A 14899-nucleotide genomic window follows, 5' to 3' on the forward strand; every position below is an offset into this window, starting at 1 on the left:
GATTTTAATGTTAAGATTACTTTTATGGTGGGTTAATACAATCGTTTGGGGAAAGAGCCTTTAGGGAGCATCTGTGTAACCCTTCACATTTTCCAGGCTTTTCCTTTCAACAAGATCACTGATTTTGTTATTGCTGGAATAGAAAAGCCTTTTATTTATTGAAGCATTATTCATCTGTACTTTGCCAGGTATAGGAAATCTGTTGACAGCACTGGATTTATCATTTACAGTTAAAGGCAATGGAAGGATTCGCCTTGCCCCTAAACCACCAAAACAAGTCATTCTTGGAGCTTGCTGCACAATATCCTGTGTTGATTAAAAAGAAAGTTGGACTATCCAAAATGTTCCAATATCTCAGAAGTCTAAGACAGTTAAAATGAGGCTATCCTTTTCAATGTATTTTATGCAAATGCTAGGCTTCCATGCCCAGTACCTTGATTATGTAGTCTTTAACTATAAGGAACATAAGTTGTTTTCAATTAATTGCAGCACATTATTAGCTGATGGAATTTCTGTTTAAAAACAGTCTTTTACTGGTAAAATATACATGGCTTGAAATGTGTTATGTTTCAGTCTGTGTAAATGCAGGTATGTTCATTACATTCTCTGTGCTTCTTCTGTAATTAAACTTTGCTACTTACTCATTAACACTTCATCCCTTAAGCTGCTCCACTGAAATGAATGAGCTACTAATGGAACAGGTACTAGTTCCATGGAATAGGTACTGGTCTGGGGGGGGGGGGGGGGGGGGGAAGCTTTTTGTGGTTTGGCAGAGTCGAGTAAGTCTAGAGGATATTATAGGTAAAACGTGGATAAATGGTTTCAATATAGTGGGATAAATGCCAACATGTGACATTCCTTATTGCTGCCAGATGGGAATGGACTATGAGAGAACAATAAGGATAGATTGCAACTGTTATCGTAAAAAAATAAGCTAAATTTAGTTGAGGTAATTATTTTTGTGCGGATAAGAATTCAAATTAAAAGATGCATTCCATACCTAGATTCCTAACTTACAATTTTAACTCACTAAATATACCTATTAGATCTGCCAAAAGTGACTTCATACTTACTCATGGCTGTGTCTACGTAAGCCAGTACTGCAAGAGCGATGGGAATGGATGGCAGAGCGAACCAGTTAGCACTGAGAACCCACCTTGCACACAATACCTAGTGTGGTGCTCTGGACTAATTCAAGTTTGGTCCCTTGAACTGAGTTCATCTTCTGGTTAAATTTCCTCTGAAAGGAATCCAGTCTGTGCACTTGAAGGCTGCTCCACAATGTAAACCCAAACAGGCTTGGGGACAAACAAGAGATTAGTATCAAAATCACACTCCCAGTTTGAACTAAAACTGTGAGTATGTAAGTGTCTTCTGTGCTGAAGGTCTTGTGAGGCTATATCCAGCAAGAGTAGGTCTTTGTAAACTGTGAGGGAAAGCATCTCTGTGTACATGCTGCATACCTTTTAAAGTTGTGGATGGTTTTCTAAAGCAAATTATTTGGAGACTGAGATGTTATTGATTTGTGTGTTGGTTCAACTGTGTTTGTTCAATTGCCAGCTGTCTGAGTTAAGGAAAGAGAAGAATGTCTGGCTTTAATTTACTTCCTTTTGATTTATGAAGCAGAGGAACTTGCATACATTTAAAAACTTGCTTAGATGGAGAGTCCTACCAACAGTATCAGATAGAAAATGGTGGCTTCAATGTGGCTTGCTTCAGATCTACCGCACGGATGATCTATATATGCTCAGATCAACTCTTTATCATACACACAATGAGGCCACCACACCAGCATACTTTGGAGTCATTGGCATACAATGTACGGCTATCCTATCCATATGCTACATTTGATTTTTCTAAGCCACCAGGCAGGAAAATCTAGTTAATCATCACCTAAAGTAGTAGAATTGATTGACTCTGTAAGTGGTATCCTACTGCCCAGCTTGTCATAGCCAGCTTTGTTGTCATCCCTATTGCAAATTAAAATAAAATTTAACATACTCAAAGACAAAACTCTCAATTTGCTTTTAAATTGCTGCCATTTACATGGCAATTCCTGCCATATTCTATGTTTTTTCCTCTCGCCTATTTGCATGTAAGGATGTTCTTTAAAGAACTTTTCCTTTTCTACAGCAAGTAAACACTCCGGAAAAAAAAAGACTTTTTGCTAAATTATGTTTACATATTGCAGTTCTTAGTTCTGCACAGATTTTCATAGATTGCTAATTCTGTACACACAAATAATCTCATTGAGGTCAATGGCATTACTCAGGTGCATAAGGATAAGGTTGGAAGTAAAATGATCTTGACAGATTTAAGAAATCATCAGAAATAGATATGATGGAGTTCAATAAGGAAAAGAGCAAAGCAGGGAGAATACTTGACCACAGAAATGAAAAATTAAATTGGCAATATTTCTGTCAAAAAAGCAACTGAGTGTTTTAGAGGATCCAAAACAGAATATGTCACCTATGTCATGCTCTGGTGAAAGAAGGCATGCTAGGATGTGTTAACAGGAATGCTGTACCTAAAATGCAGGAATTATTCCCACTGTACACAGCACTGGTAGGGCCTCAGCTAGAGTATTGTGTCTAGTTTTGGGCACCAAACTTCAGGAAAGATGTGAATCAATTGGAGGGAATCCAGGAGAGAATAACAAAGTGATCAGAGGTCTAGAAAACATGACCCATGAGCAAAGATTGAAAGAACTGTGTTTGTTTAGTCTGGAGAATAGAAGACCGAGGAGAGACATGATAACAGTCTTCAAATATTCAAAAGGTTGTTGCAAAGAGGAAGAGAATAAATTGTTCTCCATGTCCCTTGGCCCTAGGACAAGAAGTAATAGGCTCAAAATGCAGCAAAAAAAGTTAGGTTAGATATTAGGAAAAGCTTTCTAACTGTAAGAGTATGCAAGCACTGCCATAGATTGCTTATGGAGGTTGATAATTTCTATCTTTGAATCTTTTTAGGTTTCTTCGGGTCTTGCTACTTGTAGTAGTATCTCTAGTGGTACACCAGAATGATACATGGCACAGAGGGATATGTGGCACACTCATGTACCACTTCAGAGTGATACAAGGCACAGAACTACTATATCTGGGTGAGAAAAAATCCCTTTCAGGACTATTTGTTATAATTGGTAATTATCTGCAGAATTTAGAGCTCAATTTGCAATTGCAGTTTGCAGTTTCATCACTGCCTGATAGTCAGTTGAATCTGATTCTCTTGAAAGAAGACAAAAACAAAGATGAACAAGTTATTGAGGTATTTCTGAGGGAAGGTTTAAACTTTTACTCATTCAGAATAATTGTTCTTTAATTTATAATGAAAGGTTTTTTTCATTTCAAAAAGAATTAGTTTGTGTTGAATACAAATACAAAAATACTTAATTCAGAAAGTTTTTGGATTCATAAACAAATAGCCACAATAAAGAGACCACATTTTACAAACTTTACAGAGTTTTTTAAAGTGATATATTTTATTCTATATATATATTATATATCCTATTATATATGTAGGAGCTGAAGTATAGCTCCTTGATTTAGATGTCATGCTTATCCTCAAAAGGGAGAAGACTTATTTTTTACCCTAATTTTTTCTATTAATTTATAGCTGCATATGTTGATATTACATAGTATTTAAAAATAGTTCCAGTTTTGGAAAACAAGTAAATTAAACTAAAAATAAGTGAATTTGTTATCTTTTTTCCTGCAAAAATTTGCTATGCCGGAAGAAATGTTTCAAACATCTTCCAGTATAATTTTGAATATTCGCCAAACAGTAGATTTATTTGCCAAACATTTTCATACAGTATTCCCACTGGGACTCAGTCTTTCAGAGAATAAATTGGTGAAATTAGCTTTTCTTATCAGTCTATGGGATTTGAGAGAAGCAGCTTGTCTGCCAACACGTAGTGGAAAGAAACAATGTTAGCTAAATCGTCTGCATTTTAGCTTTCTTCCCTTCATCTTGGCCAGGAAACACATGAAGGACTGTGGAGAGGAGGGGAAGAAACTGTGTTTTGGAGAAACTTCCAGATAATACAGTGTTTATTGTATGTCATTTACCCTTCTTTTACATTCCTTTTTCTATTTTTTTTCCCCCCAAGAGCAAACATGGGAGGTTTCTTTTTTCTGGACCAAATTTTCCACTCTATCTTTCAAATCTTTCTTCTTTTTCTTCTGGCTCCCGCCTCAGTGCATGGGTCCCTTCCTGCAAAAACATAAACTGAGTTTGCCTGTACATAATCTCCGTTTATGTGCAAGTGCTGGGGTGATGATGTAGCTCTATCAAGCATTCAAAAAGTGCATTCTCAGTTTTGTCTGTTTGAGGGCTTATGCTTCTCTGATTTGACAGGGAGCTTCTATTTTAGCCAAATGTTACTAATATCCAATATAGAAATGTTTTTTCAGTAAATATTCAGAAATATGGATATAATATAAATAATTTGCATGAATGTTGCAAGTTGAGTTATGCTCAGAGGATAAAAACCATCTCTACCAATTATAAATGTATTTCATGCCAAGGAGTGGAATGAGATTATTGTCGCTATTCAGACAAATATATTTACCCAGTTGCTTTTTACTGAACAATACTAGTATGGTTTGAACCAGTTGGACTCATGCATCCATGTGATGCCCCATTAATTTAGACGAGATTCTTCAAAAGCAAAGAGCTATTTCTTTGTGAAACAACTTGCTAAATGACCTTGTATCCAACTTTCAGCAGGCTCTTTTATCCTGGTGAGCACCAATTTATTTATCTAGTACAGCATTTCACTATAATTTTAAATTAAAGAATTTAGTGAATATTATTTCAACTCTAAAACTGTTAATGTATTGAAAAAATAACAGCAGAGTGCTAAAATAAATTGCAAATAAAATCAAACGAAAATGGTGAGCTGTTCATTTAAGTAGAAAACGTATGTCACACATTGTTAGTACAAAAATAGAGTTGCTATTTGATTAGTCATTTCCATTCTTTTAATAAACCTGACATTTAGAAAGATGGGAAAGAGAGCATTTCTTCCATGTCCTACAGGAGAGCTACGGCACTGTTAGCACAAACTCTCTTGATCCCTGTAGGGTCCTGCAGATTCTGCAAACTCCTCGCTGCAGGATAACTGCACTTTCCGAAGTCTGCCCACTGCAATATGCTCCCCTTTATCAGAAGCAGGCCAGTACTTCATTTCTGTGTATGTGTGTGAGCTTTGATCTTCAAATGTACATGGGGTTCCACATATGTGTTTTTCTTTTAAATTTTTACTAAGTGACGGACTGTCTGAACATGCACATAACGATATAAGGGTAATGTTTCCTAACAGTGCTGTAGCTTGTATATCTAGCAGTGTTGTAGCTTTAGTATGTTGCTCTTCTTGAATATGTTGGTCTTTCTACAGAATTGCAGTAACTGAAAATACAGTTGTTACTGGCATAATGTATTTATCTGTACTGAAATCATATGGATATTAAAATCTTAGACATTAAGATTTCCCCAGCAACATTACCCAACCGTATTAAATGGATGTACTATTTTATGTGCATCTTTCTTGTTAAATTTGTAGATTAATGAAGCATAAAGACTTTTTCAGTTTTATCAATTTCATGCTTTTTTGACATTTAATAGTTGCAGAGTGGTGAATTAACCCATAGACTTTAATGGTCAGATCCTTTTCTGTCTGATGAAAATGGACGATTTCTCATCAGCTTCAAATGAAATAACACTTGGTCTTTAGATAGATATAAGCCATAAAATATACAACGTTATCTCTTCAAACTTATCTCTGAAATTTTATCTTCTGCTGTTTGCATTTAATAAAATGTATTTATTATTTTTGCAAGTAGCACTAACCAAGATGTAGTTAAAACTTTCCATATGTTCAGCAAATAACTTCATATGAAAATAGCCTAAATAGATATCAGTAAGGTTTCCAATACTGTATTAACCTCTCAGCAAAATAGTAGTGATAAAATAAATTTTTGAAATGTATTTTTGTAGGTTTATTTGTCTCTGGTTAATAACGGAAATTAAGAGTAAAGATCTACCGTAATGCACATTCAAATTTTTAGACATGTATAGATATTACAAATGTCTTCATTTTATATAATGTTTTCAAAGCAAGCATTCCACATTTTGAATTCCAGACTACAAATACAATTTCTATTAAATTTAATAATTCGGGACCATATTTTCCATTTAATTCTTGTGAGGAATTATTTTTCTAATTGTGTTTTAGACTGGAAATGTCTTCATATGCCATTTTCTGCAAGTATACTGGAAATTGTACTGTTCACAGGACCTTAGCAGTTTCATTGCTGAAACCATTCCCATGTACATTCAGAAAAATTATTTTTCTTATATTGTCTATTGCGTGAATTCAAGTATCTATTCAGATACATACCTTAGGGGAAGAACCCACATAATTCAAAAAGTAAAAATAATTTTTACTAAAAAGCTTTTTTCTTTTTTAATCTTCCCCTGTGTAGCCTACACTAATATTTTAAAACAAGCTTATTTTAACTGCATCCAATATAATATTTTCTTAAAATCTTAAGCAAAAACATTATTTTACTATTCACTTAATGATGACAGACTCTGTATGCCATCCTTTCTTGTTCTTGAGCTTAACTTTTTCACCTAGAATTAAAAACAAAAAAGGGGATGGGTGGAAAAGAGATTGATGTCTTGTAAAAATATAAATCAGAGTTCACTCCATTAGTTTCAATGTTTCACAAAGAGAAAGCAACTTACAATCAGATATTTTTCCTTCCTTCTTAGCTGTGTTTTCTGATTATCATCTCTGATCATCTTCTCTTGCTGCTGTGATTTGGGTCCCAGTTTGACAAAAAGATACACCTTTGGGGTACTTGAGGCTGTTTTCCTAAGTCTCGTTAAAAGGTCTCATCCTTGCTCCTATATGGGTTTTTCTATTTGTTCCCACCCCCCACCCACGAAGAGTTTATCTGTACACATTTTCAGAACATTCTAGCCATAGTTGTAAAGTTTGTTTAATAAGTGGTGTTTTGGTTTGAGGAGATTGAGAACCAGAATCAAAATTGAACAGGTGGATGGCAAAAAGTCTCAATATTGAACAAGTACATGTACAACGTAGGTTAATAAATTATACTGTTTTGTTTCTCATGCTGTTGAAATTTCTGAGCTGAATTATGGAAATATTAGGAAACATGAGATTAACATCTTATACTACTGAAACACAAGAGGGCGGATAGTTGGTGAAATGTATTATTTTTGCAATGAAGAAAAGTTCTATTTCTTTACCATAAGTTGTCCATAAGTTTTATTTCTGTCAAGAGTGATTTTTTCCCTTCCAATCTTAGATTCAAAGAAACATCTACATTAATGATACTTTTTTGACAAATACATGCATATACCAGGCATCTTCCTACCATCCATCCATCTAGTGAAGGAACGAAGTTAGTGCTTACGGTCTTAATGAAAAGAGTAAATAGACGCTCTTATAAGAGATTTCATTTTTCTATCCGTCTGCTAGCAAACATAATTAGAAAGGAAAATTGCCGTCACTGTCTGTGATATCATAGCAGACAGTGGTGCCATCTGTAATAATACAGGCTGACACAATTGTAACTATAACTACCAATTGATACAGACACAATTTGTGGAAATAATCACTTTTGGGGCCTGAAATTTTCCCAGGCTTGGTCTCTGCTGAGGATTTATTTATTTATTTTTAAAAGCTTACACAAAATCTGTATGGTTTCAAAGGGCTTGAAGCACTCCTGGAGTGCTGTGAACTCTTTGATGTTGCAGAAGCAGCTGAGTCAATTCAATGGTAAGAGCTAGATTATGCTATTTAATCCCCAAACCAAACTCTGTACGGTCAGCTAAATGGTTGTCTCTTCAGCACCTGGCTAGTAGTATTTCTTTCAGATTAGTGGGCCAGAAAGCAAAGTTAACCTTTCAGGATACTCTGTGAGCTGTGTGAACTTGAACGCTACTAATTCTTCCGAGCTGTGAGAAACGGGTGGTCCCTGTGTGCTCAAGCAAATCCAAGCACAACCTGCCTGGGAAGCTCTGGTGGTGATTCAGGTGAAGGAAGAGTAAATATGAAGTTCCAAGCTGAAACTTCTTTTGATTACGTCACACAGATGTACTGTATACTTTATCTTATCATACTAACAAATGCATTGATAATACCCATAGCTAGGTATTTTAAAGGACATGTAAGAAATCAGGTACCATCTCAATAGCATATGAGCATTTCACTTTCTTGGGCTCTTTTAATCTAAGCTAAACATAGAATAGAACATGCTATTTCTGTACATCAGCTGATGCAAGTGTTATTTGGTGCTCAAAATTTGCATTTCCTGATGTGATGATTAGCTGTGTGCATTTTTGCCTTTAATATTAATTTAATTGAAAAGTTCTTCCTGTAGAAAGGCATAGTACACAAAAGAGTTGTCATTACAGTGACAACAAATAAACACTTTCAGGGAAAATGCATGAGGAAGTGGGAATACAATTAGCTCTTTTAAGTCATATTCCGCAAAATGTGTGAAATTGCAGCAAGTTTTATTTTGAGTCTTCTATCTAACACAAATTCTGCTTCATTTTTAAAATAACAATTTTCTCAATCCTAATCATTTTCATTTTTGAAATCTTAGAGTTACAGGCTGACAAAAACTGTGTTAAGTCTCTGAGTTAAATCTGATTTATTTTAGATAAACTAACACTGAAATCTCTTGGTAATTGTTTTTCTTCTTTCAGTTGCAGTTGATTTGTCCAAATAAACAACTGCAGAGATCTTCTGTGTGTCAGATCAACTGAGATGGGATTGTATCTATCATGAGGCTGTTTTGAGGTTGATGTGAAGTGATTATTGTTTTTCATTAGAGTATAGTGCATTCTTTAATGTGTTGACCTAGCTTACCACAAGCACTTTTGTAGTTGCCCCATGGTTGCAAAGTTTTTTAATATATGAAAATGAAAGATTGCAATCCCAGCAATACCAAAATCATGACACCGCTTTTTACGTCGGAGATTGCAAGCTGTGTTATATTCTTGATCTAGTCCCATTTTAAGATACTGACCATAGCCTCAGAGCCTAAGCCTCCCAAGACCGCTTCGGCAAGTGGTACTCTTACAAATTCCGAATCTGATGCCACATGTAAAAATTATACAGTACTTAGTTTTCTGTATTTCAGGACATCAAGATGCTCAACAGCCAGGTACTTACAGGAGAGCATTCTGTGTGTCTCCATCTGTACCTCAGGTGGAGGTAAGTGGTACATATCTGGTCCAAAATAAGAACTCCTGCATGTGTATAAGATATCATGTGCCAACTTATGCACAGGAAATACAGTCAGATATGTCCACTGCATGAGTGATGAAGAGTTGCTCTGCACATGTATCATTTATCTCACTGCGACTCAAGACTGTCCCTCGGAACTGAGCCCTCATCCTCCGAAGTCTGCAATGTAACTCTGCTTTGTTGCTGTGCTCGACAGAATTATTTAGAAGTTCTTTGGTTGCAGTGAGGCAGAATTAGGTGCCATTACATTCATAAATATAAATTCACACATGAATAAAAAGTAGAGAGTGTCTCTTGGATTCTGCTCGAGTCCTTCTGGCGTACTTCAGCCATAGCAGTCTCTGTAACCAGCTGCATTCAGCATACAAAGAATCAACTTTGTTGTAGTATCAGGAGAGTAGCCGAGGAATTAACAAGCACAGAAAGCTGAATTCTCTGTTGATGGAGGAGATCTCAGAATTCAGGCTAGGATTGACTTGTTTCACACGCAGAGGACAAGGGCACAGGGACTACCTGAGCTATACCTCATATTTCCACGGGCTTCACGTTTCACTGGTGCTTCAGCTAGCAATTTTTTTTAAAAGTGCTAAAGCAATTCGCTTTCACTTTTATCTAAGGATGTGTGAAAATGCCGTAGAACTTTTTGGCTTCATAAACCCTTTTAAACTGTGTGAAGACTCTCTGGCTGCACATCTCCTGCTAAGCATATATGTTATTGCATTGAAGTCTTAACTTCTTGTGGGCTCACAGCAAGTTTGTGCCAGAATTGGAGGAAGAACTCAGGTATCTACTCAACAAGTAATTCCTTCCATGTTCCAGTTACACCTCTTCACTGACTACAGTTTCTTATTCATCCGTGTTATGTAAATATAACAGATATATGCAGAGTAGCCTTTTTTCTGCTGTGCAGTTTGCTCTTACGATTCCTTGTGATCATCTGTATAAAAAATTACAAGCGTCAAATAATATGAAAGCTTTATTTTTGTTTTCATCTTACTATCAACTCCTAGCTCATTATAAATTCTCTAAACTTTGACAAGGGATACAGGGTCAGAGATATTACACACTTACTTGTCAGGTCAAGGTTAACATCACTGTAAGAAATACAAGCTTGATTTCTTTTTTCTTTTAGTATGAAAACTCTATATTATTTAACATGATTAGTGTGCTTATATGCATTGCTTTTGTGTGTGCTATAGTTAAAGGAAATGGTTTTAAATGCCAAACCACTCTCCTGTCTGGTATATGCAAAGAAGAAAACTTGCCTCATGTAGATCAAGCAGGTTCGTATTTGATAGTGTTACGGGCTGTATAACATTCGCTAAAGACTTCCTTTTTTGCCTTTGTGAGGACGAAAGAGTTTACATGAAACAGTTTACAGATTCTGCTAGATATGCCACATAGTTTTGTTATGTATTTTTACCAGGAACTGGTTGTTTTAAACTGTCTTCTGTCCCCTTAGACTGTAATCTGGGCCTATCAGAGGGAATTAGGAGTTAAGGCGTGAATTTCCGTTAAGTATTTACACAAACACGCAGCAATGTTAGAAACAAATAACGTAGAAGACAGTTATTTCTAGAGGTTTACCTTTGTGTCTTTTTCAGTTGGCCCATACTCAAATGCAAGGTTAGGTTTAGATGTTTTTTTAAATTTAATTGAGCCGGCAAAGGTAGTTAAGCTTTTGGATGCGTAAGCCCTTTTCAATATTTGAAATAGAAAAGCAGCAAATTACAAAGCTAAATATAAACTGATTAAATTGCTCTGAGTTTTGTTATTTGTGTCACATAATACTGCAAGAAAAGGTGGCTGGTATCTGTGGAGCACAGGAGGTAAAAGTAGCCACTAAAGTAGTATAAAATCTAAATTATCTACATTTGTAAAGTTCACAGGAACAAACCGATGACCACTATATATTCTAAATTCTGTGAAAATCTCTGCTTGTGTTTGCACTGAACAATTATAATTATGTAGTATATCCTTTAGTATTTCTTTGCAATAACCAGTATTATAAATGTAAGGATGTATGATTATGGTGAAAGACAATTCCGTCAATAGAAGCATTATAGGAAAACCATCTAATCTGTAAGTGAAATTGTCTCAGCTCTGGTTTCGGAATTATATCAGTCAAGTACATTGTATATGGGCATTTTAGCTCTTGTATCAAAACAGCTGTGATAATAAAATACACCAAATTCATGGTACAGTTTACCCAAGAGCTTCTGAATCAGCTGACAAGTATGACATATTCATATACTATAATTCTTTTTCTGAATTCATGAAGAAAAGGATTGGTTTTACTTTGAGTGGAGTTAAAACATATTGGCTATTAATCTCCTTGTTTCCTCAAATACAGATCTGCAGACTTCAACGTTATCTATCAACAGGAAAATATCAGCAGAATCTCTTTTCAAGTCAGCCTGTGATGTTTGTATCTCCAAGCAGTCAGCCACCCTGCAAAAAGCTGATTGAACTTATACAGCTGTCAGGAGGAAAAATATGTAAAGCCTTACGTCAGGCAAAAATCTGTATAGGAGGATACCCAGGAAAGAAGTACCAGGAAATAAAATACCTATCAGAAAAATGGATATTAGGTAAGAGACTAAATTTCAACCCATATAAAATATTATGGAATATGTATTCAAAAAATAACTGTAAATAGATTACTAAACTGAGATTATGGAGAGAAGAGACTGGAACAGACTTTAACAGTTACATTTTTAGGAAGATTGTCTCTGTGGTAAGAACTTTCTCTTAAAATTAAGACTGCTTTTTGCTGATCCTATTAATTACTTACCATTGTAATTGTACCAAGACCAATTTCATCCAAAGTGTTTCAAATTTATCTTTTGTGTGATTGTTTCACTTAGACGTCATGTACACCTGAAAGTGTACAAAGTAAATTATGGGAAAACCCCCTTGGGATAATTTCTTTTAAAAAATGGCATGTGTTTTAGTTTTAGATGTAAGTAAGAAAGATTTTTAACTGGTGTAGACTGTCGTAGCACTACTGAAATACTGTAGTACCTGTAGTACCAAATGATTTGTACCCTGTGATAATCTGTCTTGAATCATATATTATACATTTGAAATACAATTTTCTGCAGTCACTATTTCACTTGCAAAAAATTTCTTTTTAAAATTTCCTGTTAAGTTGTTAGTTGACTGCTTTTTCATTATGGACACCACAGTTCCAAAGGTTATCTCTTTGCAAGGAATCAGATGTAAAACTGCAATATCCTTTCTCTCAAAGAAAAGCTTTTGATAGTCTGTTTAGGATTTACAACTTCCAGTCTGACAGTTTCCCTCTTTTTGACAAGCTAAGGGTTTTTTTTTTCCAAAAAGGGAGAACTCTTGCATTCTAGAAAAAAATTGAGATTAAAGTTAATTTTCCTCATAAACTAGCTTCAATTTATCTTTGACACTCCTCCAGATAGTACCTCACTCAAAGTCTGGCAATAAATGTACCACATGACTCAATACTACATGAGACCTGACAAACAAGTCCTAATCTCTTGACTGTTAATGCTATCTGATCATAATGACTTAAAACCTGAAAGAATCACTGAAAAAAGAAAGAGTGAGCCAGCCATAAGGAAAAACTAGTTGTCTAAACACAAGTGTATTTGATACAACAAAAATAAAATCGTGACGAGTTGAAAGAGATGCACAAGAAGAAGCCATTGTTTATTTTGCCTTTCTTAAGCTCTGAAGAAGATTTAAAGAGCAAATGTGTCCCAAAAAAGTGATGAGATGAAGAAACGAGATCTGTGTGAGACTAAAAATATGATGTAGTAAATTAAACAAAAATGTTTTTCATAGCAGTACATCAGTCATTACTTTCAGATGGGCAAATGTAATAATCTAGAATGACATGCAATTCATCCTATAACACATGCAATTTAATACCCATCTCCTGCTATTATATAATTTTGGTGATAATTTTGTCTCTACTTTATATGTAAAGTCAAGTTTCATTGCATGGGACTGTGCAGGTCTAACTCTTCTCCTGATCTCATAGAGTTGTGCCAGTCTTCAGCCCCAGTTATCGCATGAGCTGAATGCAGTTGGAAGAAGTCACTTGTCCCACCACACACAGTTTCACACATTAGGAAATGTATTCTGAATTCTTTGTGTCTTTTTCAAGTTTCTCAGTATATGTTCTTTTGCATTCTGATGATGCCTTTTCTAACTGTTATATTCTGCTCATGAGGCATGGTTATGTAGATTCCTGCTAAAGGATGGTAAGTGATTAATCATGGGCATATACTTTAGAGGAAGGATACAGACCTTTGAAGTTCTGACTCTTTCTCAGCAACTGTTGACATGTTGATTATATGAACAGCGGCAGCCTGTCGCTACAGATTGATGTGTTAAATCAAATCAAATCAAATCTGAAATTTTGTCTAATCTTTGACACTTCTGTGTTGCAGTCCAGTTGCTTTGTGGTTATCTGCTTTCTGCTCTTAATACCTACTGCCAATTAATTCAACCAAAGTTGACCACAATAAAAAAAATTTAAGTTGATAATTCAGCAACTTTTTTAAACTAAAGTAGATGATATGTTTGCTGTACTGTCATTTGACTGTTTGAATTTATTTACATGGTCCTCTTCGCTCTATTCTCAGCTCCATCACACTGTTTTGTATCAAAAATTGCTCTAAAGTACACCGCACTTTATAATCAGCTCCTTGTGCATTTTATCCTAAATAATTCTTCTTTTTTATTTCTTCTAGATTCAGTCACGCAGCATACAATATGTCCTACGGAAAACTACATTTTTCAGCTGTGACCTAACTCAACAGTTTCCATATGGTTGTAAGGAAACAAGCCTAGTTTGCATTCAACAAGAAACTAAGCTGTGAATAAATTTTCTAAGAAAAAGCAAGTAACGTATTTATAAATACAGTCAAATGTTTTCTACATTTTTATTACTTGTGTAAATGTCCATCTTGTGAAATCTTTAGCTTTTTATAATAAAGTGCTTCCCTAATAAAAGTCATCATGCTTTTATTTATTTGTCAAAGACCTTTGGGCCTGAAAGTTCAATTAATCATTATTCACTGAGAGGAAGTGGGAAGATACCTGCTAGTGCCTGAGTGAATTTGATCGTGTTGCAGTGCAACTAGAAGATGTGCATGCTGTGTGGATGTGTGCCTGAGCTGGCTTTAGTCTAGGTAGCAGGAGCTGTGCTACCAGTGAAGATGTGTGGATGCTGTAAGCCTCCACTATTCTGTGTGCCTCTGTGGACAGCTGAAGGCCCGTGTTGCCACATCTTCATGACTAGTGCTAATTAAGTTTTTAGATAAAAGTATAAGGTTGCCCATCATGCTTACCTCACACTCCTGGTATAAAACTTGCACTTCTAAATCCGATTTTCAAAAGTAACTGAAACTCAGTAATTATGCTCAGATGCATAGTTATGGTATTACTTTATTTAAATACTTTTAACTGAATTTCAAGCTGTGTTTACCTCACATGTAAGCTAATACTATAAGCAAGTACTGATCCTGAGTCAAGTGAATTAAGGCAGCGAATCATTCATATGCTTAAATCTGTTGAAAATAGAACTTGTAATTAAATTCTTTAGGTATATTTGCAAATCTTACGTTC

The 14899-nt window shown here is 35.2% G+C and overlaps 1 protein-coding gene across 5 annotated transcripts in view; it reads left to right on the forward strand.

Moving 5' to 3' along the window:
* MCPH1 (microcephalin 1) overlaps window positions 1-14899 on the forward strand; it is a 147786-nt gene that overhangs the window by 120522 nt on the left and 12365 nt on the right. For 2 of the 5 annotated variants that reach the window (XM_026097021.2, XM_026097024.2), the window contains 2 exons: window positions 11643-11880; window positions 14023-14288. The exons of 2 other annotated variants lie outside the window; for them this stretch is intronic. In XM_026097021.2, the coding sequence (XP_025952806.1) occupies window positions 11643-11880; window positions 14023-14078 (294 nt within the window). In that variant the 3' untranslated portion in view covers window positions 14079-14288. Of the gene's footprint in view, window positions 1-2969; window positions 3101-11642; window positions 11881-14022; window positions 14289-14899 lie in introns of those variants that run through there. One more of the 5 variants, XR_010388217.1, reaches the window with a different exon arrangement.

This window comes from Dromaius novaehollandiae, chromosome 3 (genome assembly GCF_036370855.1).
Source record: "Dromaius novaehollandiae isolate bDroNov1 chromosome 3, bDroNov1.hap1, whole genome shotgun sequence".
In the NCBI taxonomy this organism is placed as follows: Eukaryota; Metazoa; Chordata; class Aves; order Casuariiformes; family Dromaiidae; genus Dromaius; species Dromaius novaehollandiae.